The 27,864-nt window shown below is 44.6% G+C and overlaps 1 protein-coding gene across 1 annotated transcript; it reads left to right on the forward strand.

Moving 5' to 3' along the window:
* Positions 1–221: 221 nt before the first annotated feature.
* Positions 222–27,339, forward strand: cdkl1 (cyclin-dependent kinase-like 1 (CDC2-related kinase)). Its single transcript, XM_055158913.1, is given in 10 exon segments — positions 222–272; positions 274–405; positions 7,508–7,629; positions 21,436–21,508; positions 22,957–23,047; positions 23,291–23,491; positions 24,824–24,906; positions 25,000–25,056; positions 26,644–26,811; positions 27,172–27,339. Coding segments are annotated over 10 exon segments (1,065 nt in total). The 5' UTR covers positions 222–236; the 3' UTR covers positions 27,274–27,339.
* Positions 27,340–27,864: the final 525 nt, after the last annotated feature.

The raw sequence follows: 27,864 nt of genomic DNA on the forward strand, positions 1-27,864 counted from the left end.
TCTTTATTTTTTTTATTTAATCAGAATCAAGATAATTCCCCGCTGCACTGACAAAAAAGACATGATTGTTGACTGGTTGTTACCATGGTGACGGGTGACTTATATTTTCCGAGTTGTTGTTGCTTTAATTGTCTTTGTCTCGTTTAAACTCCGCAGGCGTCCGACCCTCCAGAGAACCTCCCTCCTCCTCCGTCCTGAAACACTCGTCCTCGTTTTGGATTCTGGAGGATCTGAAGATGGAAAAGTACGAGAAGATGGGGAAGATCGGCGAAGGGTTCGTACGGCGTCGTCTTCAAGTGCAGGAACAAAGACACGGGACAAATCGTGGCCATCAAGAAGTTTGTGGAGTCGGAGGACGACCCGGTGATCAAGAAGATCGCTCTGAGGGAGATCCGCATGCTCAAGGTGAGGAGCACGTCTGCTCCACGGGTTTACTCATGTTCCTCAGTGTGGCATTAAACTTTTCTATCACTTTTGAGACGAGGTGGTCAGTGAGAGGTCAGATCTGTGGAGAGGCGACTCCACTCACAATAAGAACAGGTGTTTTTAAGGCGTTTTTCAGCAACAAAAACACATTTAACTGAAGTATTCCAACCCTCCAAGACCTAAGGGCAATTTTATTACATTTGTCTGGATTTTTTTTTCTTAATTTTATGTTTAAATTTGCCTCTTTTACCCCTAATGAAGTGTTTTACATCCTTTTTTTTCACTACAACCTTTTATTTGACAATCTGCTGCTGGAGTCGTGTCATGTGGCTGGAATAAAAACTACAGGACCAGAAATACACACGAAAAAAAAAAGGGCAAATAAAATTCACTTTCATACAAATCACTCAGCAAACATGTAGAAACAACTTTTTGGACATAAAAATGTTTTAATTTCAGGCTACAAAAGTGCAAAATATCAAGTCTGTAAATTAAACTAAAAATCTCCTTATTGCCTCAAAACAAAACAAAAAAGTGCAATAGTTTATGACATTTGAATTTGGACATTTAGACTGAAATAACAAGTGTCAACATGTGTCCTTTGTCTATTTATGTGAAAAACCTCTGCACTTAGAGCGACTTTTTCACTTGTTCTGAACACAGACGCTCAGAACATCGACCGTTTTGACTCACTTCAATCTTTGGTAAAGTTTGGACCAATCAGAATGGACGGAGCGACTGAGTTTGACCAAAACAAAGTCGTTTTCCCGACGTCATCAAAAAAATATCTAAATATCGATATATATCGTATCGTTTAATGTGATGATTCAGTATCGATATTGTGGGCTGATGTATTGATAAATCACCAAGAGGATTTTTTGGTTTATTTTACTAAATGATTTAGTTCCAGCTCCAGTTTTGTTGTTTGTTCAGAAGAAGGAAATTCGTTTTCACTATTAAAATGTTTGTGTTTCATATGAACTTTGCACAAGACGTGATTTAACAGACTTTTAGAATAGTTTAATAAATATATCATATTGAATCAAAAGTGCACTGTACTGACGTGTGAATCAAATCAGCAGCTTCATAATGACACCAGCTCACGTGTGATGTAGGAAAATGATGGAAATCTGCTCAGAAACTCTGTCCAGTCTGGCTCCACCTAGTGCCTCCGCTCAGGTTCATTTGTCTCCAGCTCGAGATCAGGAATCAGAAAACACAAGAAGATTCACAAAAACTCCAGAAGTGTGAGTTCAGGCTCCAGCCAATCAGAGAAGAGACAGACATTCTGTGTTGGTTACGATTCCCCAGATCCTCGAGGATTTAAAGTCTGAACAAAGAGAATGTTTGGTGAATTTGATCTCGGGGAAAGACGTTCTTGTTCTTCTTCCTTCAGGATTTGGAGCTTTACAAACGTCACGACCAAACAGCAGCGACTGGTTCAATAAAAAAAGTCCCCGTCTCCTGTCGAGTGAACGAATCCTAATGCTGCAGGTCACACGGTTTCCACCAAGTGAAACCAGCTCAGGAATCAGACTCACAACTCTCAGCTTTTCAAGGGGAAAAACTCTTCTTTTATTCTTTTTTTTAATCTGTCTTTTATGGTTGTAAAGTTCTGCGCAGTTACGTAAAAACATGTTCCCAGGTGTCATATACAAGACCGTTAAACCTGTAACATCTCCATGGAGACGAGCCTGGAGACAAAGTTACATGATGCAACTTTAAGATTAAGGCATTGAATTCAACTTTTGTCAATTTTCCTTTTGTATTTTTCCTCATAAAAATACTTTCCACCTTCACTGGACTGATTCACTGATACAAACATCCAGCTTCACTTGTCACAGTTATTGTTTTTAGCCTCATTTAACTGTCTCCTCATGAGTGTGTCTGAACATCTGACAAAACTGAAAGTGTGTGTGTGATTATGAACACAAATGGCACTTTTAAAATACTGAATGAGCCTCTTTTTTCAAACACAAAAGCTGCAGAAAGATCCGTTTGTTTCCAGTGCTGTGGTTTTCCTCCGGCTCCAGTCGGGTTAAAAACGTCTCCGTCCTCAAATCTCCGGCGTAAACCTGTCGTCTTTTATGTCGCGCTGCGTTTCCTGGGTTTATTTCCCGTCGAGCCGAGCGAGGAGAAGTTTTATGTCCATGAAATGTTGGACTCTCTCCTCTTACGAGAAGGAAGCATTTTTGTAGTCGCCATGAACTTGGGCCGGACGAGACTCGACTCTGATGCAGAAGAAGAGTTTAAATCTGTTCAGCAAATCACCGCAAAGGATCATGGGCCATGAAGTCGTCTTTGTTTATTAGTCGGTGCAGCAAAACTTTTCAAAATGAAGAGAAGGGCTGTAGTTTAGTCGCAGGAGACTTGACTTTGACTCGTCTCACGCTGAAGTTTAAACGTCTACAAACACGTTGTGAAGTGTCCCTGTGTGTCAGATGCCCTCCCGCTGTCTCCACGGGGGTTTGTTCTCTGTAAAACTGAGAATTCTGTAGTTTAGACTCGACAAACACGCTGAGAATAAAGTTTACCCTCGTGCACTTTTAAAATAATCACACCTGTGGATCTTTGTGACAAAAATGTCCACTGAAAAACAACCACAATATTTTTATGTGGGACAGATTTTTGTCCCACTTTTTTTATCAGTGTTTTTATTTACTTCTGCTCTGATCAAACACACCAAATATTATTTAACATTTTTACATTTTAACACGTTAAATACCAGTTTTGTTTGTGAAAGTGTCAAATTGTGTGCATGAAAAAAATTTAAATATTAAAATTACTTGAAAGCTATAGAAAAAAATCATTTGTTTGTGTTGATTATCTGAGGTTGGGGAAATCATAAAATAATGTCAACACAGATTTTTACATTTTTTTTAGTTTTTGCACAAACTCAAATAGTCCCACCTGTGCTCCATCGTGATAAAACATGTACATCGAAAAAGAAAACCACAATATTTTTTTATATCAGTGTCTTCATTAACGTCTGCCCTAATCAAACACACCAAATATTATATAACATTTTTACATTTTAACAAGTTAAATACGAGTTTTGTTTGGGAAAGTCTCAAATTATGTACATGAAAAAAAAAAAAGAAAACATTAGATTTTTTCTGTATCTTTCAAGTCATTTTAATTGGTTTGTGTTGATTATCTGAGGTTGGGGAAATCATAAAATAATGTCAACACAGATTTTTACATTTTTTTTTGTTTTTGCACAAACTCAAATAATCACACCTGTGCTCCATCGTGACAAAAAATTTACGAAAAATCAAAAAAGAAAATATTTTTATGCAGTACCGATCTGTGGTCAACTTTTTTATATCAATGTCTTCATAAACTTCTGCTCTAATCACACACACCAAATAATATTACATCATATTTTAACATTTTAACCCATTAAATGCCAGTTTTGACAGCAAAATTCTCAAATTATGTGCATGATTTTTTTATTTTTTTTTTCCAACTAATTTAAATTTTCACACACAAACTCTCACACACTCCCAAACAAACACATTAACTGAACTCTTGGGCTCCTCTAGAATCACACACACATCATTTTAACCTCAAATATTTACGACTCTGGACTTCAGTCTGGACTAAAATGTACAAATGTCTTTCTACTGATTTAATTTTGTAATGGAAGTAAAAGGAAAACTATCAAAAAATTCAAACGGACACTAAAACTAAAAATTTTCAACACCAAAGAATGAAAAGTAAATCAAAAAGTAAAGTTATTCCAGTGAAAAAAGACATTTTGAACGGAAGTCAATGGGACAAAATGTACAGAAGGAGCACGAGTGTGAGGATTTTGATGACCGACCTTTCAACTAATGTGATCTTGAAAAAAACAAACAAACAGACATTAAAAAATACATCACAAAATACACAAACTGGCCAATTTTGGTGCCGTTTGGTCTGATATCACCAAAGTTATGCAAAAAAGAAAAGTTGGAGGGTGAATGAAATATCTGGGATTCCTGGATTCAGATTTCAGTCTCAAATGTTTTAGCTCCTGCACTGCAAATTTTCTCTGATGTTTCCAAGATTTGAACACTTCTGTCAGGTTCTTCATGTTGTTTTTGATGTTTCATTCTCGTGTAGAGGTCGTTTATTTTCAGAGAACTTGCTGCGTGGACGGATAATTTCATTCCTTTTAAGTCATTTTCCGATAGATTTAAGTGTTTAGATCTTATATTTTGGCTGAGTTTTTTTGCCGTGTGAATGTTTTGCTGCATTTTTCATTTATAAAGGAGAAGAAGAAGGACAAAACGAGGCGTCTCTGCTGAGAAATCAAACTCGTGTGGTTAACGTTAACGTGTGGTTAAACGTGTGCTGGACTCTGGAGCGACCGAAGCGTCTCCTCAGTTTCTCCAAACTCTGGTGCAGTAAAGTGGAGTTCCTCTGGTGAATGCGGTGGTTTTAAAGGCGTCTTCTCCCTCGTCCCTGTTTTGTCCGGCGCAGCTGCCTGTAAACGGGCGTCTCCATGGCGACGGCGCTCTGTGATGTGACGGTCTGAATGGATAATTAAAACGGGCACAAAGACGGCGGGCTCGGGCCGGAGGAGCCGCTGTGGCTTTAGACCCGAGCAGAGGGGCCAGACTCACGAGGGTTTTAATACTGAACCGTTCAGATCTCGGTCAAGAGCAATCGGATTAAATTAAACGAAACATCTAAACGAAAAACAACTAAACGAAACAACTGCTCGTCCACAGCAGAAACAGAGAAAAAACTGAAAATACAAACTGTGAAACGAACAACAGGCACAGACGTCGTGTAAAAGGATCAGAGACGTTTTACACTTTTCAAATACTTAAAAAATGAAAATATAACAGCAGCAAAATGTTTAGACTTTCTGGTTTATTTAAATGTAGAGCATCTTTAAAAAAATGAAGACAAGAACTAAGAAAAAAAAGTGATTATATTTGTGTTGGAGTTAGTTTCTGGAACAATCTGATGATTTAAAAAATCAAACAGTAGAAGTTTTTTAAAGAGTATAAAGTGTTGGATCTGAGCTCTGGACATGTTGATCTGGAGTTTATAAGAGACAAAAGATCAATTAAAACTAACAAAATTTAATGCAGAATTAATTCATTCCAAACTACGGCCTGTACATTTTTCTTGGCCTCAGGCTCCAGGAGAATTTGTCCAAATGACCTTGCATCAATAAAAAATGTACTTTTTACTACTAGTTTTTTGAAAATCGACCTTGATAAAGTGAACATTGAATATTTAGTGTTTAGTGGTTTTAAGGATCTTGTGTGAATAAAAATTCATGGTTCATTTGAACAGTTTTTAATTCTTCTCTGTTCTGAGCTTCAGTCCACAGCCTCGATCAGACTCTGCTTCATCTGTGTTTACACCTGTGGCCCTGGATGAAAAAAGTTTGGAAACTCCTGATCTATTCAGTTGGTCACATGGAAAAATCATGGAAATTAAAATGTTTCCATTTTGTAAATTCAATGAAAGTTTTGGAAAAGTCCTGGAGTTTTAGTCTCTTTTTGCTCCAGTGTTGAGTTCAGTTTTCATGAGTTTGTTCTGATTATTTCTAAACATCTGAGTCTTTTGTTTAAAAGAAACGACAATAAATCCACTGACAGGATTTAAATGTTCAAAAACTATAATCCCAAACCAGAAGGTGAGAGGAAAGAGTTAATGTTTCTAAAAGTCTGATCAGTTTTACACATGTAGGTGCTGGAAAGTCATGAAAATTCAGACAAAAGTTCAGTATTTTTTTCATTTTTCATTTAAACACAAAATTGAAAATTGAAAAAAAAAAAACAAAACAATTCATTATCTGTTTTTTCATTTTGGTTTTGGAGACAAATAATGAAGAAAATTGTTTTTTGTTTTCTTATTTTTGGTTTTCGCTCTTAAATGAAATTCAAAAGAACAAATGTTACACGGACCTGGTTGGAAATGATAAAATAGTGAATCGAGTGTGAAATAAAGGAAAACTGTTCTGCACTCGGCCTGTTCATGATGAACATGAGTCAGTTTAGTCACATTTTCTTTGTGTTTTAAAGGTTGTATGGAGGATTTTCTTTTTGTTTGTTTCAAATTGTCAATGAAGGTTCAAAATAGCATTACAGAGATGCAGCAGACTTGTGATTATAATGACCGAAAAAAATAATTAAAATCCATCAGCCAATAGAAAACAAGGACACCTCTTTATCTATTGGCTGTTGGGTTGTCAGTCAGACTCCCTTCGTTTCCACGCTGGGGTCACACGGTTTACATCATCACACAGCGGTTCTGTTTCAAACTGCAGCTTCCTCTCAGTTTGCACAGAGTTTGTTGTAACGACCGACAAGAATTCAGAAGAAAGTCTGTTTTTAACGTCGCTGAAAGAAGAAGACGAGAAGGAGAAAAGGAGTGAAGCGCGACATTTGAAAAAGGACGAACAGTCGCTGCATTTCTCTTTCCTTGGACAATCTTGTGTACAACCTTTTAAAGCAGCGTTTTTGTATTTTAATGAAACAAATGTCAGTTTATGTGTCTCTTTACTGTTGCAGGATCAGATTGGTCCAAAATAAAGACACGAGGGACATTTCATGTACAAAACTGGGACTAATTAGTGGTTTTGTATAAATCTGCAGGGACAGAGACACAGGGACAGGACTGGGACTGTCCCGGAGAAACAGGGACGACTGGACATGAGGTGGACCAGAGCGTTTGGAGTTTTGCAGATGTAAACAGACTCATAATGCAGATTTACTCAAACATGTGAATGAAACAAACACAAGTCCAGGTCTGTGTGTGAGGAGGAAACTTTAGAACATGATTTAACTCTCGCAGGAGTCAGTTTCTGTGTCATATCTGAGCTTTATTTCCAGCCCGGCGTCTCCGAGCGTCTCCAGTTTAAACGGTGGAATCCCACGCACTTCCAGCTCTAAACCAAAACACCGTCAGTCTCCGGGCAGCAGATAAATCTTGTTCAAACACATCGCGGTGTTTTTTACGGCGCCGCTTTTGTCTCGCGTGCGTTGGCGTTAGCAGCTGTCGGCGGCTCCGGCCCGATGACGGACGGCGCTCACATATTGTTCACATTTCTCTCGTGTGTTTTGTGTCTCTGCAGCAACTGAAGCACGCCAACCTGGTCAACCTGATCGAAGTGTTCAGGAGGAAGAGGCGGCTCCACCTGGTGTTCGAGTACTGCGACTACACCGTGCTCACCGAGCTGGACCGACACCCCCGAGGGTCAGACTCACACACTCCTCTGCAAACTCTGATTTTCTGTGTGTAAAATATGACCCAGGGGCCTCCAGACTTTTTCCTCCAATAATCTGCCTGTACAAAAGGAAAATGAAGTTCTGCTAGTCATAAGAAACTGAGTAAATAGACAAGGAACAGTTGAGACGCCTATGAAACATAAACCATCATCCATTTATTATCGCACAAAGTTTGAGATCAGAATGACACATGGACAGTGGTAAAAGGATTTTAATTCATCAGATTTTACTTGAACAGGGGTGGAGATTTGGAGATTTGGCTGGAGACTCCTGATCTGGTCACTTTACTCATCGCTCTCCTCAACCAGGAGCAGGTTTGGGCGATATTCAAACTTTGATCCTGTTAAACCTTCTCAGTATTTCCCGGGTTACACAGTGTTACCTCGACTAATTCAGAATTATTTTGTAGTTTGCGCCTTTACTGTTCAGAAACAGAACAGACCTGCTATCGTGAAAAAAATAAGTCTTATAAGGATTATGACCCGTACGATGTGGAGAAGTTGGACTTTTCATACAGTTTGTAGGATTTTCTCGGCGTTGAGGCGATGGAGATAAAAAATGATCTGGTGCTGCAGACGTCGTAAACACTGAGCCAAATGAAAGACTTTAAAAACCTGGAGGAGACAACTATTTAGAATTAAAATCAGCCGCTGCACTTGGATAATCTGAAATAATGATTAAAAAAAGTATAAAACTCCAAATTACAGCAGTAAGTTCATAAAATGAGCAGCACATGAAGCTTTTCAATCCAACAGTTCACTGTCACTGACGATGTTTGTTTTTCTAAATGATTGTCCTAAAAAACTTTGAAAATATGAATTAATAAATGATACAATTCTTCCCTGTTACAAAGTGCTCGCTGTAATCTGGAGCATCTTCTGTTTCTGCCTCCTGTTTTTAGCAGGAGATTGTTGATCTGCTTTTATCTGTAAGTTTTTAAAAACTAAACTTCCTTTGTTTTTCTCTTGAACTTCTTGGATTCTTTGGGTTTGTCTTTCTCCTGGTTCGAGCGGCTGCAGTGATCATGAAATGCACAAATGAGGCATTTTGGTGCCGAGTCAGTGGAGGTAAACGTGGTTCTGTGCGTCTTTACTTCCTGAACCCATCTGATTTTTGGTGACGTCGACGCAGCAGGTTCAGTCTGTTGGTTTATTTACTCGTCTTCCGTCGTTTGGCCTGAAGGCAAAATTCTGCAGATTGTAGAAGTTTCAGTATATATTTTTTGGGACCATCGTTCGCGGTCGGACTTGTGTCTTGTCTTTGTTATGAGCGTCTCGTGACAACGGAACAAAACTAATCGAGCGTCGTCTCCCGACACAGTTAAAGAAACATTAGAAACACTGTTAGTTTTAAATCATGAAACATTAAACTGAAAATACAAACACACATTCATTACAAATGTAGGAATCAATAAATTATAATTTTATATTAGGTCTTTATGCTGCAGATTTTTTTTTATGACGGCAATGAAACTGATACTGATGATACTTTTTGATACTGCAGGAAACTGTAAAACTGTAAAACTGTATTAACGCTCAACTCTGAGCAGGAAACACCTCGAGAAAAATGAGACAATTTAAACATTATTGGACAGGATTTGGAGGAAGGACAGTCAGATCTGTGATGGAGACGACTCGCACGGCAGGAAATAGTCAGAATATTGATCTGTTAAAAAGATTTACAATATTTGACCTGTTAAGAATATTTCCCTGGAGTTGAGTTTTGTTTCTTTTGCGGTGTTTTACAGTCAAATCTGCGGGTGACGGATCATTTGTTCTTTAAAACTCCTTCCCCAGACTCTCGCTGTTGTTCTTGACTCTTTGACTGCTTCACTCCTCAGCGCCTCACTGTTCTGTACATGTAAATGAGAACTGCAGGTCGTTTCAACTCTGCAGCTTTAGGTCAGAACATAAACACGAGACAAGACGCGTTTATCAGGACTAAACCGTTTGAACACAGAGTCATTCAACGTGTTTACAGAAACAGAAAGACGTTAAAGTCACAAAAGAAACAACAAAACATCAAATTAAAAAAGAGATTAAACAAGAAATCATAAGAAAGAAACACTTATTTTAGAAGACAGATTAAAATCCATTTGAACCTGTTTAGTTCAAATGTGTTAAATGGAATAATAATTATTAATATTATTAATGAGAAGTGTTTTAGTTACAATTACATTTATTTTCTGTTTTCTGCTTCATCTTGATTTTAAAATGTTGCTGTTAAAATCTGTTTGATTGATCGTCACAAAACTCATCCAGACTCGTCCAGACTCCTCGTCCTCCTCCAGGGACGTCGCCCTGTCCCTCTGTCCCTCTGTCCCTCTGTCTCTCTGTCCCCTGTCCCTCTGTCCCTCTGTCCCTCTGTCTCTCTGTCTCTCTGTCCCTCTGTCCCTCTGTCTCTCTGTCTCTCTGTCTCTCTGTCTCTCTGTCTCTCTGTCCCTCTGTCTCTCTGTCTCTCTGTCTCTCTGTCTCTCTGTCTCTCTGTCCCTCTGTCCCTCTGTCTCTCTGTCTCTCTGTCTCTCTGTCTCTCTGTCTCTCTCTGTCCCTCTGTCCCTCTGTCTCTCTGTCTCTCTGTCTCTCTGTCTCTCTGTCTCTCTGTCCCTCTGTCCTCTGTCTCTCTGTCTCTCTGTCCCTCTGTCTCTGTCTCTGTCTCTGTCCCTCTGTCCCTCTGTCTCTCTGTCTCTCTGTCCCTCTGTCTCTCTGTCTCTGTCCCTCTGTCCCTCTGTCCCTCTGTCCCTCTGTCCCTCTGTCTCTCTGTCCCTCTGTCCCTCTGTCCCTCTGTCTCTCTGTCTCTCTGTCCCTCTGTCCCTCTGTCTCTCTGTCTCTGTCCCTCTGTCTCTCTGTCCCTCTGTCCCTCTGTCCCTCTGTCCCTCTGTCTCTCTGTCTCTCTGTCCCTCTGTCCCTCTGTCTCTCTGTCTCTGTCCCTCTGTCTCTCTGTCCCTCTGTCCCTCTGTCCCTCTGTCCCTCTGTCTCTGTCTCTCTGTCCCTCTGTCCCTCTGTCCCTCTGTCCCTCTGTCTCTGTCTCTGTCTCTGTCCTCTCTGTCCCTCTGTCCCTCTGTCCCTCTGTCCCTCTGTCCTCTGTCTCTGTCCCTCTGTCCTCTGTCCTCTGTCTCTGTCTCTCTGTCTCTGTCCCTCTGTCCCTCTGTCCCTCTGTCCCTCTGTCCCTCTCTGTCTCTCTGTCTCTCTGTCCTCTCTGTCCCTCTGTCCCTCTGTCTCTCTCTGTCTCTCTGTCCCTCTGTCTCTCTGTCTCTGTCCCTCTGTCTCTCTGTCCCTCTGTCCCTCTGTCCCTCTGTCCCTCTGTCTCTCTCTCTGTCTCTGTCCCTCTCTGTCCTCTGTCTCTCTGTCCCTCTGTCCCTCTGTCCCTCTGTCCCTCTGTCTCTCTGTCTCTGTCCTCTGTCTCTGTCCCTCTGTCCTCTGTCCCTCTGTCCCTCTGTCCCTCTCTGTCTCTGTCCCTCTGTCCCTCTGTCCTCTGTCTCTCTGTCTCTCTGTCTCTGTCTCTGTCCCTCTGTCCCTCTGTCCCTCTGTCCCTCTGTCCCTCTGTCTCTCTGTCCCTCTGTCCTCTGTCTCTCTGTCCCTCTGTCCCTCTGTCCCTCTGTCTCTCTGTCTCTCTGTCCTCTGTCCTCTGTCCCTCTGTCCCTCTGTCTCTGTCCCTCTGTCCCTCTGTCTCTCTGTCTCTCTGTCTCTCTGTCTCTGTCCCTCTGTCCCTCTGTCCCTCTGTCCTCTGTCCTCTCTGTCTCTCTCTGTCTCTGTCCCTCTGTCCCTCTGTCCCTCTGTCCCTCTGTCTCTCTGTCTCTGTCCCTCTGTCTCTCTGTCCCCTCTGTCCCTCTGTCTCTCTGTCCTCTCTGTCCCTCTGTCCCTCTGTCCCTCTGTCCCTCTGTCGCTCTGTCTCTCTGTCTCTCTGTCTCTCTGTCCCTCTGTCCTCTGTCCTCTGTCCCTCTGTCTCTGTCCCTCTGTCCCTCTGTCCCTCTGTCCTCTCTCTGTCCCTCTGTCCCTCTGTCTCTCTGTCCCTCTGTCCCTCTGTCCCTCTGTCTCTGTCCCTCTGTCCCTCTGTCCCTCTGTCTCTCTGTCTCTGTCCCTCTGTCCCTCTGTCCCTCTGTCCCTCTGTCTCTCTGTCTCTCTGTCCCTCTGTCTCTCTGTCCTCTGTCCTCTGTCTCTCTCTGTCCCTCTGTCCCTCTCTGTCCCTCTGTCCCTCTGTCCCTCTGTCCCTCTGTCCTCTGTCTCTCTGTCTCTCTGTCTCTGTCCCTCTGTCCCTCTGTCCCTCTGTCCCTCTGTCTGTCTCTGTCCCTCTGTCCCTCTGTCCCTCTGTCTCTCTCTCTGTCCTCTGTCCCTCTGTCCCTCTGTCTCTGTCCCTCTGTCCCTCTGTCCCTCTGTCCCTCTGTCCCTCTGTCCCTCTGTCTCTCTGTCCCTCTGTCCCTCTGTCCCTCTCTGTCCCTCTGTCCCTCTGTCCCTCTGTCTCTGTCCCTCTGTCCCTCTGTCTCTCTCTCTCTGTCCCTCTGTCCCTCTGTCCCTCTGTCCCTCTGTCTCTGTCCCTCTGTCCCTCTGTCCCTCTGTCTCTCTGTCTCTCTGTCTCTCTGTCTCCCTGTCCCTCTGTCTCTCTCTGTGCCTCTGTGCTCTCTGTCCCTCTGTCTCTCTGTCTCCCTGTCCCTCTGTCCCTCTGTCCCTCTCTGTCCCTCTGTCTCTCTGTCTCTCTGTCCCTCTGTCCCTCTGTCTCTCTGTCTCCCTGTCCCTCTGTCGCTCTGTCGCCCTCTGTCCCTCTGTGCCTCTGTCTCTCTGTCTCTCTGTCTCTCTGTCCCTCTGTTCCTCTGTCTCTCTGTCCCTCTGTCTCTCTGTCCCTCCCTGTCCCTCTGTCGCTCTGTCCCTCTCTCTGTCTCTCTGTCCTCTGTCCTCTGTCTCTCTGTCCCTCTGTCTCTCTGTCTCCCTCTGTCCCTCTGTCTCTCTGTCTCTCTGTCTCTCTGTCCCTCTGTCCCTCTGTCTCTCTGTCTCTCTGTCTCTGTCTGTCCCTCTGTCCCTCTGTCCTCTGTCTCTCTCTGTCTCTCTCTGTCTCTCTCTGTCTCTCTGTCCCTCTGTCTCTCTGTCTCCCTGTCCCTCTGTCTCTCTGTCCTCTGTCTCTCTGTCTCTGTCTCTCTGTCTCTGTCCCTCTGTCCCTCTGTCTCTCTGTCCCTCTGTCCCTCTGTCCCTCTGTCCCTCTGTCCCTCTGTCCCTCTGTCTCTCTGTCTCTCTGTCCCTCTGTCCCTCTGTCTCTCTGTCTCTGTCCCTCTGTCTCTCTGTCCCTCTGTCCCTCTGTCCCTCTGTCCTCTGTCCTCTGTCCTCTGTCTCTGTCTCTCTGTCTCTCTGTCTCTCTGTCTCTCTGTCCCTCTGTCTCTCTGTCTCTCTCTGTCCCTCTGTCTCTGTCCCTCTGTCTCTCTGTCCCTCTGTCCCTCTGTCCCTCTGTCCCTCTGTCTCTGTCCCTCTGTCTCTCTGTCCCTCTGTCCCTCTGTCTCTCTGTCTCTCTGTCCTCTCTCTCTGTCCCTCTGTCCCTCTGTCTCTCTGTCTCTGTCCCTCTGTCCCTCTGTCCCTCTGTCTCTCTGTCTCTCTGTCTCTCTGTCTCTGTCCTCTGTCCCTCTGTCCCTCTGTCCCTCTGTCCCTCTGTCTCTCTGTCCCTCTGTCCCTCTGTCTCTCTGTCCCTCTGTCCTCTGTCTCTCTCTGTCCCTCTGTCCTCTCTGTCCCTCTGTCTCTCTGTCTCTCTGTCTCTCTGTCTCTCTGTCTGTCCTCTCTGTCTCTCTGTCTCTCTGTCTCTCTGTCTCTGTCCCTCTGTCCCTCTGTCCCTCTGTCCCTCTCTGTCTCTCTGTCTCTCTGTCCCTCTGTCCCTCTGTCCCTCTGTCCCTCTGTCTCTCTGTCCCTCTGTCCCTCTGTCTCTCTGTCTCTCTGTCCCTCTGTCCCTCTGTCTCTCTGTCTCTCTGTCCTCTGTCCCTCTGTCCTCTGTCTCTGTCTCTCTGTCTCTGTCCCTCTGTCCCTCTGTCCCTCTGTCCCTCTGTCTCTGTCCCTCTGTCCCTCTGTCCCTCTCTGTCTCTCTGTCCCTCTGTCCCTCTGTCTCTGTCTGTCCCTCTGTCCCTCTGTCCCTCTGTCTCTCTGTCCCTCTGTCCCTCTGTCCCTCTCTGTCTCTGTCTGTCTCTGTCCCTCTGTCCCTCTGTCCCTCTGTCTCTCTGTCCCTCTGTCTCTGTCCCTCTGTCCCTCTGTCCCTCTGTCTCTCTGTCCCTCTGTCCCTCTGTCTCCCTCTGTCCCTCTGTCTCTGTCGTCTCTGTCCCTCTGTCTCTGTCCCTCTGTCCCTCTGTCTCTCTGTCTCTCTGTCCTCTCTGTCCCTCTGTCCCTCTGTCCCTCTGTCTCTCTGTCTCTCTGTCTCTCTGTCTCTGTCCCTCTGTCTCCCTGTCTCTCTGTCTCTCTGTGCCTCTGTGCCTCTGTCCCTCTGTCTCTCTGTCTCCCTGTCTCCCTGTCTCCCTGTCCCTCTGTCGCCTCTGTCGCTCTGTCCTCTGTCGCTCTGTCGCTCTGTCCCTCTGTCCCTCTGTCTCTCTGTCCCTCTGTCCCTCTGTCTCTCTGTCTCCCTGTCCTCTGTCGCTCTGTCGCTCTGTCCCTCTGTGCCTCTGTCTCTCTGTCTCTCTGTCGCTCTGTCCCTCTGTGCCTCTGTCCCTCTGTCTCTCTGTCCCTCTGTCTCTCTGTCTCTCTGTCCCTCTGTCCCTCTGTCTCTCTGTCCCTCTGTCCCTCTGTCTCTCTGTCTCTCTGTCCCTCTGTCCCTCTGTCTCTCTGTCTCTCTGTCTCTCTGTCCTCTGTCCTCTCTGTCCCTCTGTCTCTCTGTCCCTCTGTCTCTCTGTCTCTCTGTCCCTCTGTCTCTCTGTCCCTCTGTCTCTCTGTCTCTCTGTCCCTCTGTCCCTCTGTCTCTCTGTCTCTCTGTCCCTCTGTCCCTCTGTCTCTCTGTCTCTCTGTCTCTCTGTCTCTCTGTCGCTCTGTCGCTCTGTCGCTCTGTCTCTCTGTCCCTCTGTCTCTCTGTCTCTCTGTCTCTCTGTCTCTCTGTCTCTCTGTCTCTCTGTCTCTCTGTCCCTCTGTCCCTCTGTGCCTCTGTCCCTCTGTCTCTCTGTCCCTCTGTCTCTCTGTCTCTCTGTCCCTCTGTCCCTCTGTCTCTCTGTCTCTCTGTCCCTCTGTCCCTCTGTCTCTCTGTCCCTCTGTCCCTCTGTCGCTCTGTCTCTCTGTCTCTCTGTCCCTCTGTCCCTCTGTCTCTCTGTCCCTCTGTCTCTCTGTCTCTCTGTCCCTCTGTCCCTCTGTCCCTCTGTCCCTCTGTCTCTCTGTCCCTCTGTCGCTCTGTCGCTCTGTCCCTCTGTCCCTCTGTCTCTCTGTCTCTCTGTCTCTCTGTCTCTCTGTCTCTCTGTCTCTCTGTCGCTCTGTCGCTCTGTCCCTCTGTCCCTCTGTCCCTCTGTCCCTCTGTCCTCTGTCTCTGTCCCTCTGTCTCTCTGTCTCTCTGTCTCCTCTCTCTGTCTCTCTGTCTCTCTGTCCTCTCTGTCTCTCTGTCCCTCTGTCTCTGTCTCTGTCTCCTCTGTCCCTCTGTCTCTCTGTCTCTCTGTCTCTCTGTCTCTCTGTCTCTCTGTCTCTGTCTCCTCTGTCCCTCTGTCTCTCTGTCTCTCTCTGTCTCTCTGTCCCTCTGTCCCTCTGTCTCTCTGTCTCTCTGTCTCTCTGTCCCTCTGTCCCTCTGTCCTCTGTCTCTCTGTCCCTCTGTCTCTCTGTCTCTCCTCTGTCTCCTCTGTCCTCTGTCTGTCCCTCTGTCTCTCTGTCTCTCTGTCTCTCTGTCTCTGTCTCTGTCTCTCTGTCTCTCTGTCTCTCTGTCTCTCTGTCTCTCTGTCCTCTGTCTCTGTCTCTCTGTCTCTCTGTCTCTGTCTCTCTGTCTCTCTGTCTCTGTCTCTCTGTCTCTCTGTCCCTCTCTGTCTCTCTGTCTCTCTGTCTCTCTGTCCCTCTGTCCCTCTGTCCCTCTGTCCCTCTGTCTCTGTCTCTCTGTCTCTCTGTCTCTGTCGCCTCTGTCGCTCTGTCCCTCTGTCCCTCTGTCTCTCTGTCTCTCTGTCTCTCTCTGTCTCTCTGTCTCTGTCTCTGTCCCTCTGTCCTCTCTGTCTCTCTGTCTCTCTGTCGCTCTGTCCCTCTGTCTCTCTGTCTCTCTGTCGCTCTGTCGCTCTGTCGCTCTGTCGCTCTGTTTCCTCCCCGGATTTTTCTCCAAACGTAAATCTGAGCTGTGTACTTTTTATTACCGCGGCACACACCCCCCTCTGCCCCCCTCTGCCCACACACCCCCCTCACTGCCCCTCTCTACCCCCCCCCCCCGCCCCTCTGCCCCTGTGCCCCTGCCCCTCGTGTGTCGTCTCGGGGCGTTGCGCTCGTCTCCGGGGCGTCTGAACCAAACCACTGAGAATGTTTACAGTGATGAACCCCACAAGACTCTGCTCCTCCTGATCCTGATCCTGATCCTGATCCTGATCCTGATCCTGATCCTGAGACTGAGACTGAGACTGAGACTGATCCTACTAGGGCTGGGTGTCATTAAAGGGATAGTTTGTGTTTTTTGACATGAATCTGTGTGTGGTGCATCTACACTGACTTCACCTCCGACAGCGTCCGGTGAGTCCAGATCCTGACCGGTTTTGGTGCTGAGGAAAGTCGTTCGTTAAGTTGTTCTGGGGACAGAATAATAAAGTGTTTTTCTTCTCAAAACAACATGTGTTAAAAAGAGTGACACATTTGCACCACAAAACCTCCGTCCTCTAAAAAGTCACACCTCATAATCACTTGGCACTATTTTCTCTCCGTTCGTATCACTGCGCCTGGTTCACTTTGTTTACTGCTCGGAATGTTAACGACAACAACATGTCTGATTACGACACCGATGATGAAGACATTGATTTTAGCACAGAGCCAATGGGAGATCTTTTTGAACCCGAATATACGTCCGTTACAGGAAAACGGTGAAATTTGTGCCGAGATTCAGACAGATTTTTGTTGTTACAGGCCGGAAAATCGCAAGTTCACACCATTTTTTAGATATATAGTTATGTATCTTATACAAGCTTATATATACAAGTAAACACTGCCGAACAACTGAAGAAAACTGATTGATCCGTGCGGCTGTCACCTGGCGGCAGCGCAGTGATACGAACGGAGAGAAAATAGTGCCAAGTGATTATGAGGTGTGACTTTTTAGAGGACGGAGGTTTTGTGGTGCAAATGTGTCACTCTTTTTAACACATGTTGTTTTGAGAAGAAAAACACTTTATTATTCTGTCCCCAGAACAACTTAACGAAACTACTTTCCTCAGCACCAAAACCGGTCAGGATCTGGACTCACCGGACGCTGTCGGAGGTGAAGTCAGTGTAGATGCACCACACACAGATTCATGTCAAAAAACCTGAACTGTCCCTTTAAGATGTTGCCGATACGATACATACCTCGATACATAGGCCACGATACGATACATATTTCGATACAGTGAACTTACGATTCGATACGATATATTTCAAATTGATTCGATACCGTTCAGTAAAAATAAAGGTTAAATCATGTCTGTGATACTAAAAGTCTTTGTTAAACCACTTCTTCTTGTGCAAAGTTCATATGAAACAAAAACATTTTAATCCTCAAAACTGTGAAATGAAAATGTCAAATGTGTGTCGCATGAGCTGCAAAAAAAAATTAAATCTAGCCAAGTTAAGACGACTTGAATTAAGAAAGTTTTATTATGATTTTGAGGAAATTCCACTTGACAAGTTAAATGATCTGTCAGTGGAACATGATTTTTTTGTTCTTAAAATACAAAAATACAACTTGCTGCACTTAAAAAAAGAAAAACAACAACCCTTAAAATAAGAAATGAAATCAAATGTCGCTTGAATTTAGAAAAACACTTCTTCCACTGGTGGAGTCGACTCAGATAAAGTCAAATGTTCATTTTCATTTTAACGAACCTTTTTGCCGCGTGAACGAGTTTCCTTCCACTAAACAAACAACAAAACTGGAGCTGGAGCAAAATAATTTAGTAAAATACACCAAAAATACTCAATACGCGATATATCGATACAGCAGCCCACGATATCGATACTGTATCATTACATTAAACAATACGATATATCGATATTTCAATATTTTTGCACAGCCCCAGAGACTGTGTCACTGGAGCTGAGAGATGGAGAGATGGAGGAGAGATGGAGAGAGAGATGGAGAGAGAGAGAGAGAGAGATGGAGAGAGAGAGAGAGAGGAGAGAGAGATGGAGAGAGAGGTGGAGAGAGAGAGAGAGAGAGTGGAGAGAGAGGTGATGGAGAGAGAGGTGGAGAGAGAGGTGGAGAGAGAGAGAGAGAGAGTGGAGAGAGAGGTGGAGAGAGAGTGGAGAGAGAGGGTGGAGAGAGAGAGAGAGAGTGGAGAGAGAGATGGAGAGAGAGGTGGAGGAGAGATGGAGAGAGAGGTGGAGAGAGAGATGGAGAGAGAGGTGGAGAGAGAGGTGGAGAGAGAGGTGGAGAGAGAGATGGAGAGAGAGGTGGAGAGAGAGAGAGAGAGTGGAGAGAGAGAGAGAGATGGAGAGAGAGAGAGATGGAGAGAGAGATGGAGAGAGAGATGGAGAGAGAGATGGAGAGAGAGATGGAGGAGAGAGAGAGATGGAGAGAGAGAGAGAGAGATGGAGAGAGAGATGGAGGGAGAGATGGAGGGAGAGATGGAGAGAGAGATGGAGGAGAGAGATGGAGAGAGAGATGGAGAGAGAGATGGAGGAGAGAGAGAGAGTGGAGAGAGAGAGTGGAGAGAGAGATGGAGAGAGAGAGAGAGAGGTGGAGAGAGAGAGAGAGATGGAGATGGAGAGAGAGAGAGAGATGGAGAGAGAGAGAGAGATGGAGGAGAGAGAGAGATGGAGAGAGAGAGGAGGGATGGAGAGAGAGATGGAGGGAGAGAGAGAGATGGAGAGAGAGGTGGAGAGAGAGAGAGATGGAGAGAGAGAGGAGAGAGTGGAGGGAGAGAGAGAGAGATGGAGGGAGAGGTGGAGAGAGAGAGAGATGGAGAGAGAGGTGGAGAGAGAGAGGTGGAGGAGAGAGAGAGTGGAGAGAGAGAGAGTGGAGAGAGAGAGTGGAGAGAGAGTGGAGAGAGAGATGGAGGGAGAGATGGAGAGAGAGAGGTGGAGAGAGAGGTGGAGAGAGAGTGGAGAGAGAGAGAGGAGAGAGAGGTGGAGAGAGAGGTGGTGGAGAGAGAGGTGGAGGGAGAGATGGAGGAGAGATGGAGAGAGAGATGGAGAGAGAGAGAGAGGAGAGAGAGAGATGGAGAGAGAGATGGAGGGAGAGATGGAGGGAGAGATGGAGGGAGAGGTGGAGAGAGAGGTGGAGAGAGAGGATGGAGAGAGAGAGATGGAGGAGAGAGATGGAGGGAGAGATGGAGGGAGAGATGGAGGGAGGAGATGGAGAGAGAGGTGGAGGAGAGAGATGGAGAGAGAGGTGGAGAGAGATGGAGGGAGAGATGGAGAGAGAGGGATGGAGAGAGAGATGGAGAGAGAGATGGAGAGAGAGATGGAGGAGAGATGGAGAGAGAGAGAGATGGAGAGAGAGATGGAGAGAGAGATGGAGAGATGGAGATGGAGAGAGATGGAGGGGGAGATGGAGAGAGAGGTGGAGAGAGAGAGAGAGGAGAGAGAGATGGAGGTGGAGGTGGTGTATTTCAGGGAGTCCAAGTAGTTTTGAGAGAATAACAGAAAAGGTGATATTTGAGCTGCGCTGGATCCAAACTCCCAAACACTGGTGCTGCTCAGACCAGGAGGCTTCAGTTCATGTCCAGATAAAAGATAAAAGATAAAAGAGGAGGACAGAGGCTCTGTTCTGTGGTCTGTGCTCTGTGTTCTGTTCTGTCTGTTCTGTGCTTCTTCATCAGGACTGAGAGATCGAGCTTCAGGTGTGAGTGTGATTTTATTAAAAACCAAATATCCATGAACATGTTGAATCCAAGTGTAGTGAATAAAAATATAAAATGTGTTTTCAGAAGAAAACAGAACGAAATGTGCCACAAAACAGAAACCAAACAAAGAACCAGATCAACTCAAATCAAAGCCTGAAGTATTTCAAAGTATTTCTAAAGACTTTGTTTAGACAATCTCCTGTGATTTTCCCTTTTCTATTTCATGTGTCTTTATCTGTGTTTAAACCAGGACTAAACCAGGACTAAACCAGGACTAAACCAGGACTAAACCAGGACTAGACCAGGACTAGACCAGGACTAGACCAGGACTAGACCAGGACTAGACCAGGACCAGGACTAGACCAGGACTAGACCAGGACTAGACCAGGTCTAGACCACTAAACCAGGTCCACGTGTGTCTGTCTCTTACACTTGTTCTGCTTTGGTTCCAGTTTGTTCTAAACATGTTCAGATTCTGTTCTGGTCTGAAAATGGGACTTTTTTGTATCAATATCTGAGAAAAATTAGGATCTGGTTTTGATTCTGGTTTTAGTTTTGATGAGTCTGATTTTTTTTGTTCACTACATTTAATCATTTTCTCACCGTCTCTTCTTCCTCCTCGTCTTCGTCGTCTCCTCCTCCTCACATGTTTTTCTCGTGGGAGAGTTTGATTCTTTTAAAGTTTTCATTTTCCTGAAGGTCAAAGTTCAGGCGCCTCCTCCGTTCCTCTGTGAAAGACGAGCGAGTTCATCATCTGTGACATTTAAAAACAAAACAACTCTGTGAACTTTTACTCTCATCTTCTAATGTTCTCATGTTCTTCATCAAACAGAGAGGGACTTCACTCCACCTTGTGATGTCATGAAGTGGTAGTTTAACAGACCTTTAGTTCAGTAAAATGATTCTAGTGAAGGTGTGTGGAGTTTAAAAACACAGTGGAACACTTCATTTATTTATTTTTTGTTTCATTCATTGTTCGATGAAGATAAAATAATTCTGTTTCTTACATTGATGTGAATAAAAAGGAGCAGAAGTTTAGATTAGTAAAACATTTTTAACACTTTAATGTTTAATTTTAAACTAAAATCTGACGCAGCTGAATTTAAGTGTGTCACAATATTAAACACTTAAATACTTGACACAAATGGAGAGTTACACGGCAAATTGGAGGGTTAAAAGTTCAGGGTAAAATATAAATATTTCAGCCTAAATGTGCAGGTTTGTGTGATAAACATGTGAAACAAAACACAACTCGAGCTTTTGTGACGAGGAAACGACACCGAAAAAACTGGAGGGTTAAAAGTTGAGGGTAAAATATTTCAGAGTTGTTTTTATCACAAAACATGTTATTTTAACTATTTGAGAGTTAAATGTGGGTTGGAGTTGGAGTTATTTGCCAGAGTTGATGTGGTTGAAGTGAATTCAACTCCCTCTAGTGTTAATTAAATTTCTCTTAGTGTATATTTGTCTCCTCCCACCACTTCAAACTCCCACCAGAGAAGAACCAGTTTTGTTCTGAATTTCATTTTAAATTAACTCAAATAAAGTGTAAAAATAAAACAGCTCTGTGTGTTGTTGAGTTAACACTTTGTAGAGTTATCCTGATTTATCTGTTTACTCTCTAAACCTTCATATAACTCTGGGTTTCAGGTTAATAAAGAGGAGCTTTGGTTCAGTGTTACTTAATTTAACATTTTTGGAAATGTTCATTAACAGAGTGACTCAGATAAACACAGTGAAAGTGTTAAAATTGATTCTGTGAGAGTTGATTTTAATAATAATAGAACAGTGTGATTTGAGCTCTTTAATAATAAGAATGTGTTTTTGTTTTTTTAAACGCAGAGTCCCGGAGCCTCTCGCCAAAACCATCACGTGGCAAACGCTTCAGGCCGTCAACTTCTGCCACAAACAGAACGTGAGTCCAACTCTTCTGTTTCACTTCATCTGTTTCTGTTGGACTTTTCTGGCCGAGGCTCCGTGTTTGTTGTTTTTGTTGTTATTTTTTAAAATGATCCACAATATTGTCATTTAATTTGAGTTTAACTTGACTGTCTCCATGGCGACGAGCGAGTCACATCAGCAGGTGGAGCCGCGGGTCGGGCCCGTGGAGCCGCGGGTCGGGCGGGCCCGTGGAGCCGCGGTGGAGCGCGGGTCGTGGAGCCGCGGGTCGGGCCCGTGGAGCCGCGGGTCGGAGCCGCGGGTCCGTGGAGCCGCGGGTCGACTCGCTGTGGAGCGGTCGACTCGCTCACAGTCATAATCCTGTTGTTTTTGTGCTACTTTTGAGAAATAAAAATGAATAAATAAAACATAAATATTAGTTTAATGCCGCACTCTGGAACATCTCAGGCGATCTAAAGCAACAACATCACCATGGAGACGAGCAGAAAAGATACACAGTGCAGCTTTAAGTGTTTTATTAAAAGTTAAACATTCATTGTTCTGTGATCTTCCTTTTTTTCCCTCTTTACCTCCTCCTCCTCCTCTCCTCTTCTCCTTCTTCTTTCTCTTCTCTTCATCATTCTCTCTCTCTCTCTTTCTCTCTTGTCTCTTCTCTCTTTACCTTTCCCTCTCTCTCTCCTTTTCTCTCTTCCCTTTCCTCCATCTCTCCCTCTCTCTATTCTTCAGTCTCTTTCCACTCTCTCGCTCTGCTCTCCCCTTTCTCTTGTCTTTCCCCTCTCTCTCTCTTTTTCCATTCCTCTCTTCTTTTCTCTTTTCTCTTCTTTTCTCTCTCTCCTTCTCTCCTCTCTGTCGTTCCCACAGACTTTCTCTTTTACGATGGTTTTTACAAGAATTCCTCGTGTCGTGTTGAGCAGCGTTTTTATCCTCCTCTGTTCCCCAAAAAACCTGCACCGACTTTCTACAGAGTCCTGGTCTAGTCCTGGTCTAGTCCTGGTCTAGTCCTGGTCTAGTCCTGGTCTAGTCCTGGTCTAGTCCTGGTCTAGTCCTGGTCTAGTAGTCCTGGTCTTAGTCCTGGTCAGTCCTGGTCTAGTCCTGGTTTAGTCTGGTTTAGTCCTGGTTTAGTCCTGGTCTAGTCCTGGTTAGTCCTGGTTAGTCCTGGTCTAGTCTGGTCTGGTCTAGTCCTGGTTTAGTCCTGGTTTAGTCTAGTCCTGGTTTAGTCCTGGTTTAGTCTGGTCTAGTCCTGTTTAGTCTAAGTCTCAAGTCCTGTTTAGTCCTGGTCTAGTCCTGTGGAAAAAGTCTCATATAAACTTTAAAGTAAATGATTTTAAAAAAAGTTTCATTTGTTTCTTCTTTGTGCTGATGTAGTTTTGTTTGTGGTTCAGTGTTTGTTCTTTGTGCTGATGTAGTTTTGTTTGTGGTTCAGTGTTTGTTCTTTGTGCTGATGTAGTTTTGTTTGTGGTTCAGTGTATCCACCGCGACGTGAAGCCAGAAAACATCCTCATCACCAAACACCACGTCATCAAACTCTGCGACTTCGGATTCGCCCGAATCCTCAGTGAGTCCAACAAAAGACCACTTTAGACCAGTTTGAGTCCGAACTGAGACCAGGACTAAAGACCAGGACTAAACCAGGACTAAAGACCAGGACTAAAGACCAGGACTAAAGACCAGGACTAAACTCCAGGACTAAACTCCAGGACTAAACTCCAGGACTAAACTCCAGGACTAAACTCCAGGACTAAACTCCAGGTCTAAACTCCAGGTCTAAACTCCAGGTCTCTGTCTGTGTTGTCTTCAGCCGGTCCTTGTGATTACTACACGGACTACGTGGCGACTCGCTGGTATCGGGCCCCGGAGCTGCTGGTGGGGGACACTCAGTACGGGCCCCCGGTGGACGTGTGGGCCGTGGGCTGCGTGTTCGCCGAGCTGCTGTCGGGTTTGCCCCTGTGGCCCGGGAAATCGGACATGGACCAGCTCTACCTCATCAGGAGAACGCTGGGTGAGACCAGAACAAACAACAGACACAAATATAAACCTGAACTTTTATTTCAACACAATCTGAGCAGAAACACCTGAGCGACGACAGGTGACAGGATCTGTGCAAAGTAAAAGACCAGTTATAGTTCTGTGTCGACTCATCGTTCTGTCATCGTCGCCTTGTCAGTCGTTTCTGATTTATGGATCTGTGTCGAGGTCTGTGCGCCGCCAAGTGATTCCCCTCCACAACACCAGGAGGCGACGATGTTCAGTTCTACAAAATGAAGCAGGAAAGTGGAAAACTGGAAATGTGTGTGGAGACGACCAATCACAGCTCTTCTGTGTGCGTCGCTTTCCTGCTGTCGGCATCACTTCAACACGTAGATATAAAATCTGGGAGGTGCATGTTGGTCAAGGCCATCGTCTGTATAAAAGAAGTGGGCGGGGCCTCGTCATCCACATTGAGCGACTCTCACCTGGAAAAACTTTTTCCCACTGGACACAGAAACATATGTGCTGCTTTATCCACTGTGCACATGGACTCACACTTGTCCCAACGCAACGGAAAGTGTGGAATTTCTTCTACAAATCCTGGTTAAATCCACATTTGTGCTTCGGTTCGTTACAGACTGACCCACTGTTTGTGTCTCGCTCCTTCTGATGCAGAGACACATGTACACACCTGTTTGTCCCGACACACACACAATACATTCAGTTTGTCCATTAAAATGAACGGAATTGATGAAATTCTTAATGATCAATTATCGATTAATCAACTAATCCTGCCCATCGTTAGTCAGTATAGTCACATTTTTTGTATTTTACCAAAACAAATGTCAGTTTATGTCTCTTTACTGTTGCAGGATCAGATTGGTCAAAAACAGAGACACTGGGACATTTCTGTATAAACTGAGACAAATCAGTGGTTTTGTGTGAATCTGCAGGGACAGAGACACAGACTCAGGACTGGGACTGTCCCAGGGAAACGTCTGGTCAATATAAACATGTACAACACAAGATTAAACTCAGCACACTCCAGCGCAGACACATGTGACACAACACACAACAGAAGAAATATACAATCAATAAATAAGTTTGTAGTGTTAATGAAAGACATAAAAACACTGGGACACAAGACGACAAAACTCAGTCAAAATCTTGCACAGTGTTAAATATTAAGTATTAAATTCAGTAAAAAATATATTACACTGTGTTAAAGTGTGTTTGTTTGTGTTCAGTGTTTATGGCTCTGTTCATATTGCCCTCTTCTGGACATTTAAAGCATTTATTTATTTATTTATTTTTATTTATTTATGTTTTTTACTCTGACTGAATAGTTTAATGTGTTTTTCAGGTGACCTCATTCCTCGACATCAGCAGGTTTTCAGCAACAATCAGTTCTTCAGCGGCGTGTCCATCCCAGAGCCTCAGGAGATGGTGAGCAGAGTTTATAAATGTTTTTTTTTTTTTAAGTTTTTGATTCTGTTTGAGCGTCACAAACGTCTCGACCGTCGTGATGTTTCTCGGCAGGAACCTCTGGAGCAGAAGTATCCAAACGTGTCTCCTCAGGCTCTCAGCTTCATGAAGGTAAAAACACTTTCCTCATGTTCCTCACGTCGTCTCTGTGTGTGACTGTGGCAGAGTGGTTAGCCCCGCTCCTCCCTCTCACCAGGAGGTTGTGGGTTAGACTCCTGATCTCTGTGTTTGTTTAAAGATACTGTACGGAACTTTCTGCAGGTGGCACAAAATTCTCATGGAAACAGGTGGTAGGAGTGAGTCAGAGCTGGAGCCACGAGTGTTTTTCTTGATGCTGATACTGATTGTTTTTTCAGCTTTTTTCTTCGGTTTCTCTTGATTCTAAACAAACTCTTAAGGGAATTGTGCCGTCACATTCTTTTTTCTTCTTGTTAAAGTGTTAAAATAAAACTTTGTGTTCGAGCCCTGCACCCGCGGGACCCGACGCAGAACAGTGCAGCACAGGACACGTTTTCGGGCGCAGGTGGGAGCGGGCGGGTGCAGTGCAGGAGCAGACAGGATGATAAACTAAATCTGAGCTTCAAGTAAAATCTACAAATGATCCATGTTTGTTTATCATACATCATTTGTGCTGGAGATTTTATTTGGCATTAATAAAAACATTTGGAGCCAGACTAAACTTGCAGACGTGGTTTAATCTCGTGCACATTTTAATCATTTCCTTTCCGTGTCTCTGTTTGATCGAGCGTCAAAAACATGTCAGAAGAACAGAGCAGCTCGAGTGAATCACAGAGCTTCAGGAGGAAGGTTTTAAACTTTAACTTTAACTTTAACAAATCGGTCTGTGGCTCTACCAGTTTGTAAAAGTCTCAGAAGCTCCGCAGGTCCAGGTCTGGTCCAGGTCTGGTCCAGGTCTGGTCCAGGTCTGGTCCTGGTCTGGTCCTGGTCTGGTCCTGGTCTGGTCCTGGTCCTGGTCTGGACTTGGATGAGACTCTGGGAAAATCAGGAGCCACAGGAGGCGCCAGAACAAAAACTGTTGTTGTGTCCTTAGGCAAAACACTTCACCCACAGTGCCGAGTATGAAAGGTGTGTGTGTGTGTGTGTGTGTGTGTGTGTGTGTGTGTGATGGTGGTCGGAGGGTCAGTCTGTCCCAGGGCAGGTGTGGCTACAGTTGTATTTTACCATCTCTGGGTCTGGAGAGAATGAAGATGTTCTGTGACGCGTCTTTGTGACAAATGTGTGTGAAAAGCGCGATAGAAATAAAGACTTACTTTAAAGAGACGCACATTTACCATCAACAAACCTGAAATCAAACGTCTGGAAGTTTTTTCCTTTTATGAGAAAGAAAACAAACGCTTCTGACTTGAGATTTACAGACGGGACCAGGACTAAATATCACAGATGCGGCAGGAGCAGGAATAAAAACTGGCCCACACAGACCTCGACTGTGTGTGTTTTTAGGCGACAGTTCGACCAAAACTAAATATGGACCTGAGCTGGAGATCTGAGGCCGATATCCCACAGGCAAAAATATACAAATATTTTTACTAGAACTGTAAAGTTCCGTCTTGTGTCTTTAGTTTGAGAGTTCTGTCTCTGTTCTGTCTCTGTTCTGTCTCTGTTCTGTCTCTGTTCTGTCTCTGTTCTGTCTCTGTTCTGTTTGGTGTAAAAATCTTCTGTTGTGCTGCTCGTGTTCAGGGTTGTTTGAGGATGGACCCGTCCGAGCGTCTCTCCTGTGAGCAGCTGCTCCGTCACTCGTACTTCGATTCGCTCCGAGAGAAAAACCAGAAAAACCCGACCGCGTCCAGAGACCAAGACCGGACCAACAAGAGGCTCCGACCCCCACGGAAGCACCTCCCTCCTGGGGTGAGACGCCGCTGCAGCAGGCTGCTCCTTCAGTCACCGTCAAAAAGACAGTTTCAGATCAGCTCCATTAGAACCTGCTTCAAGTTTGAGCTTCAAAAGATGATTTAGAGGAAATGTGGTAGAAAAAGGAGATGTTTCAGAGAAGTTTCCATGTGAAGTCCTGAAGCTCCTGCAGATGATTTGTTTTTCCTTATTTCCTCAGAATCATTTGAAAACCTTAAATACTTTATAACTTTGTCTTGCTTTAATTTTGCTCTTATTTAAAATCACAAACATGTCGTCTTGTAATTATTAGTTTTTATTTTACTTATTTATTTTTTATTTTAGAGATTTTAATCTTTGTCTTTTTCTCTCTTCCAGTATCTTCCGCAGTTGACGGGCAGCAGCATCTTCCCGGCTCTGGACCACAAGAAATATTACAACAACCTCAGAAAGTTCAACTACCACCTGCCCAACATCTGAGCCTTTCACGCTTTCACCAGAATCCACCGAGAATCCACCAAGAATCCACGAGAATCCACCGAGAATCCACCGAGAAATCCAAATCCCAGAAATCCAGCGGCGCCTCGACTGGTTTCGTAGATTCTCTGTTGAACTTTTCCTCGTCGGTTTATGCACTGTGTGTTTTTGCCACGACGGGCTCAGGTTTGTGCCCAGAGCTTTTAGAGCTTTTAGAGCTTTTAGAGTTTTTAGAGTTTTTAGAGTTTTTAGTCGACAAAGGGACAAAGTCTCTGCGTTTCCGGACAGAAAAAGCCTCACGGTTTTGCCAAATGTGTTTTTATAGATTTGTGTTTTCGGTGAAACGCAGAAGTGAAAAAAAACAAACAACATATTTATTGACAAAAACAAAAGACTGGATCAGATCAGTTACACGGTTCTACAACAGAACTAAACCAGGTCTAAACCAGGACTAAACCAGGACTAAACCAGGACTAAACCAGGACTAAACCAGGATTAAACCAGGACTTAAACCAGGACTGAACCAGGACTAAACCAGGACTGAACCAGGACTGAAACCAGGACTGACTAAAACCAGGACTAAACCAGGACTAA

Source organism: Boleophthalmus pectinirostris, unplaced genomic scaffold, assembly GCF_026225935.1.
Source record: "Boleophthalmus pectinirostris isolate CB_2022bp ecotype Guang Dong unplaced genomic scaffold, ASM2622593v1 HiC_scaffold_10, whole genome shotgun sequence".
Taxonomy (NCBI): Eukaryota; Metazoa; Chordata; class Actinopteri; order Gobiiformes; family Gobiidae; genus Boleophthalmus; species Boleophthalmus pectinirostris.